Here is a 4737-nt window from a genome sequence, read left to right as displayed (position 1 = left end):
ATTACATGGTATTATATGTGCGTCAAAGGCAAAACGTCCTTTCTCTAAGTTGCGAATTCTTGACATCTCCCATAATGAGTTCACTGGACCTTTGCCAATTGAATATTTAGTGCATATGAAAGCCATGATGAATGTGAGTGACGATGATTGTGAAAGAAAATGTCCATATTATGCACTTAGTTTGACACTTATGCTGAAAGGGTTTGAATATGAGTCATCAAGTATTCGAAAAACTTATACAAGCATCGACCTGTCCAACAACAAATTTCAAGGAGAGATTCCAAGTTCTATCAAAAAGTTTTAGTTCTTACAGTCTCTAAACTTATCTTATAACAGTTTGACAGGTCCTATCCCCTCATCGCTTGGAAATTTGACTTCGCTGGAATCATTGGACCTTTGTGCAAACCAACTGACAGGAGAGATTCCTTGGCAGCTGACATGGTTGACGTCCTTATCCGTCTTTAACCTTTTGTACAATCATCTTGTTGGGCCAATACCTGTGCAAGGGCAACTTCTTACATTTGATAACAGTTCATATATCGGCAACTCAGAATTATGTGGACTACCATTGACGAAGAAATGTATAAATGGCGAAGAGGTGCAGCCAAAGCTTCCAATGCTGCCAGAAGAAGACGATTCCAGTATTTTGGATGGACTCACCTGGCAAGTCGTCCTCTTGGGTTATGGATGTGGAATTCTATTCGGTCTAGTTGCAGGACATTTGATCTTTAAATATGAAAAGCCAAGATGGTTTGTAGAATTTGTGTATGGAGTTCTATATGAAATAAGGAGAATCATAAGACGTAAGAAGATTGTTCCAGATAACAGGGTGAAGAAATAAGGTGGTTTTGGAATTATTTTTGCTAGTCTACTATCATATGTCCATAGTATTTCTCTTATGATTTTCAATAAAACATGATGTAAATAAGTATTTTATTGAATTTAATTTTGTAGTGATTTTATTGCTTCTATTTATCTATTCAGTCTCCACTTGATAAGACATATTAAATGTGACTCATAAATGCAGAGAATTTATGGCTTGGCATTCTTACTTAGCCTTGAATATTTGCATTATATTTATAGCTGTACATTTTAACCGTAATACACGATTGTGGGGGAAATATAAGATATTTATCTAGCTGGAAATGCTTGAAATAGATTGGACTCTTTGAGGCACCATCAAATTTTCTGTCAAAGTATCTGATGGTCTAACAGAAAGAATAAGAATAGAAAAATTGCGTAAATTATACTACGATCAAGGATAAAGAATCAACTTAACTTGGAAAATTAGTGAACCGCTCAAACTTTTTGATCTTATGCTTGAGATGTTAAAAAAAAAAAGAAAGAAAGAAGGGAGTTCAATTTACACATAAGGTTGATTTTTATTTAACAAAAGAAAAGGCACCCTCAAATCTATTTCTTACTGGGCTTGGCTTTTTAGTCCATTTATCAATAAAGAAAAATTGCCAATCAAATTGGAGATGCGGGGTATCGATCCCGTACCTCTCGCATGCTAAGCAAGCGCTCTACCATCTGAGCTACATCCTCAGAGGTTAAAAAAAAAAAGAAAGAAAGAAGGGAGTTCAATTTACACATAAGGTTGATTTTTATTTAACAAAAGAAAAGGCACCCTCAAATCTATTTCTTACTGGGCTTGGCTTTTTAGTCCATTTATCAATAAAGAAAAATTGCCAATCAAATTGGAGATGCGGGGTATCGATCCCGTACCTCTCGCATGCTAAGCAAGCGCTCTACCATCTGAGCTACATCCTCAGAGGGACTAAACTTAGACAAAATTTTATAGATTGTATATTTATGTCCAGTAACTAGCTAGTCACCCTCCATCCTAGTTAGTTGAAGTCCAAGTTTTCAAGCAAAACAGAATCCATCTCGAAGACAAAGAAATGCAGCATCAAATTAAAATAAATAAAAACCATATGCAAGTGCAACACACGGCTGCCCACTTCTCACCACTGCGTATAAGTTCAATTTAATACCCTCTGGTTGCGGTGGGACCATTTTTTCATGCCCACTTGTGACCCGTCTATTGGGGGCCACCCTTTGCTGCCTCTCGCCCCAACTCACCAAACCCCTCATACTCTCTTCAAGGCAATTGGGCGATCCAAGAGAAGCCCCGTCTGGCACACTTATCAAGCAATTGATTTTTATCTATTGAAACGAAGTACATGTCGAATTTATTTTTAACTTGAAGTTAGCTCTTGGTTCTACTCTTATCAAATTTTTGATGTTTAGAAGATACTAGTCATAGTTAAGGTGCAACGCATGATAATTTTTAATTTTATTTATGTCCGGTAAAAATGTTACTTATTGCTGAAAGATTGATGAAATCACAAATATATATTAAGAGAAATCAAAAATAATTTAATATTAGTAAATTTACTATCACGATAACAAAAAAGTAACATTTCTTTAAAAATTTAAAAAAATAATAAGTCATAATATCCGTCTAATCGTATGCATTATAATGTCTTTCGATTCTCATTTTCTTCAATAGTCAAATTTCAATGTCTAATGTAACCACTCTTTAGGATATTGTACATAGTATTATTAATTTAGTTCTACTAAACTTAAAATTTTAGATTTTAGAATACATATTCAAAGTTTTGAGATATAGTTCATGCATAATACAAAAATTTAACAAAAATAAAAAATAAAAAATAAAAAATCCAAAAGACACTTATCATTTGACAATTATTACATTTTTTAAATGGCATCTAACGTTCTACAAAAGCATTAACAAAATCATTCAAACAAATATTCAAAAAAAAAAAAGGGCAAAGTCAAAACATCATTAAATCCATCAAAAAACATTAACGCAATCTCAAATAGGGAAAAAATAGTTGATACGTACTAACATGTAAATAATAAATCAAAGTACAGAAAATACATTTTTGAAGACACCTCTTTTATTTTACGAATTTCAGAAATCGTAACGAAAAATCTTCATATTTTAAACAATGACCTAATCACCAAAACTTTCATCTTCCATCTTGGACCGCGGCTCATTTCTTCTCAATATCGGATTTGTCAATTTTCAAGTGTCGTACGAGCAATTTATAATGATTATGAGAACAATTTACATAATCTTACTAAACCACATGCAAGTATATTCTTCTTCCTTAAACATGTGAATCCTTAAAAGTCCGTTTGATTGCAAAAATAGAATTGAACTGAATTAAAAATGAATTTCGGTGAATTCAATTGCCTAGAAATTATTTTATTGGGAATTGTAAATTATTGTATTTGATTGGTATAATTTTTCACGTGAAAAATGTTGAAATAAAAAGTATTTTTTGCTGTTCGTTTGGCTTTGTTTTATATAAAAATTGTCAATTAAAGAGATAGATTTTACTAGTATTGAAGATGAAATTTGTTTTCATTGAACAAAAAAAAAAAGAATTCAAGAAATTCAAGAAAATCATCTATCTTTTGGTATTCCTTTGACTTTGTTTTACATGAAAATTGTTAATTAAAGAGAAATATTTATTTTACAATAATTCTTAAAATTTCTTCCCACTGTCAACACAAAAAAAAAATAACAAATAAATAAATAAATCGCTACAGTGGCCTGTAATTTGAATTTTCACCAATGTGGTGAGAATTCGAATTCCATGACAACATGAAAAATTGCTAGTTCCCGAGAAAAATAAGAAAACTAATTCCTTGGAAAAAAAAAAGGCTATCAAACAGACAAAAAGATGAAAAATGGAATTGATTTTCCATTTTTCATGGAAAACTTGGTACAATCAAACAGGGCCTAAATATATTTGGTTAATACATACCTCGGCAAAGATTGCTGCCACCTCTGAAACTGTTCTTAAAAGATCTGGGACTAATATTAACTATTAGCACCATATCTTAGAACTATAAACATACCTACAGGAATGATCCATCTGTAGTTTAAAACAAAATATCAAAATCTCAAAATATTTTTGTGGGATATTATTCTATCTAAGAATAAGAACAATTAAGAATTTCCCTTTCGGGAAGAAAAGAAAATTAAAACATCTTTGAGATAACTCAAGGCTTTGTATTGTATAAATTTTCTTGTGTGTTTACAAATGAAAGAATGATCTCCTTTTATAGGAGAAAAAAGAGAAAGGAAGCGTTTTTCAAAAGCAAGGAATCTTTGCTTTTTTCAAAACGTCAAAAAGAAAACAGTAAAAAGCTATACTATCAAATCTTACTTTATAAAACAGTAAGATTCTTTACAAATTTTTCAAAAAGAAAACAGTAAAAATCTACTTTTCATACAATAATTCTTGAGATTTCTTGAATTCGGGACACAAAAGTCTTGGATTGATTGAGTCAAATCTGAAAAACTCTTGTCTTTTTTCCAAATGTCTGAGTAATTTCTTATCTTGTTGCATAATTGTGTCTGCCAATACTGTCTAAAGAATCTCCTCCGTCAGTACATCCATCTGGATTGTCTTCTTCTGAATTATTGTCTTCAAAATTATCCAAATCTTTTTCTTGTTCAATTTTCTTTTTACCTTTATTTTTCTTTTTAATCTGTATTTTCTTTTTCTTTGTAGTACTTTGTTTAACTTGCTGCTGTATTTCTTCGATCTTTTCAAACATTTCTTTGATTCTTCTGATGTCTGATTGAGAAATCTGTTCTGGATCTTGAGCTGATTGAAATGATTCTGGAAGGTTAATTGGGCTTTTCTGTTTAAGGTCCATTGGACTTATAAGTCTAATAATAGAATTTCCAGT

The 4737-nt window shown here is 31.5% G+C and overlaps 1 protein-coding gene across 1 annotated transcript in view; it reads left to right on the top strand.

Annotated features, from left to right (window-relative positions):
* LOC111388719 (leucine-rich repeat receptor-like protein kinase PXC2) overlaps positions 1-841 on the top strand; it is a 2305-nt gene extending 1464 nt beyond the window's left edge. The window contains exon 3 of the mRNA XM_023013504.1: positions 345-841. Coding sequence (XP_022869272.1) covers positions 345-841 — 497 coding nt within the window. The remainder of the gene's footprint in view (positions 1-344) is intronic.
* The last annotated feature ends 3896 nt before the right edge of the window (positions 842-4737 follow it).

The sequence above is a fragment of the Olea europaea genome, unplaced genomic scaffold (assembly GCF_002742605.1).
Source record: "Olea europaea var. sylvestris unplaced genomic scaffold, O_europaea_v1 scaffold526, whole genome shotgun sequence".
In the NCBI taxonomy this organism is placed as follows: Eukaryota; Viridiplantae; Streptophyta; class Magnoliopsida; order Lamiales; family Oleaceae; genus Olea; species Olea europaea.
Note: the sequence above shows the minus strand (reverse complement) of the source record. Positions and strands in the feature narration are given on the sequence as shown.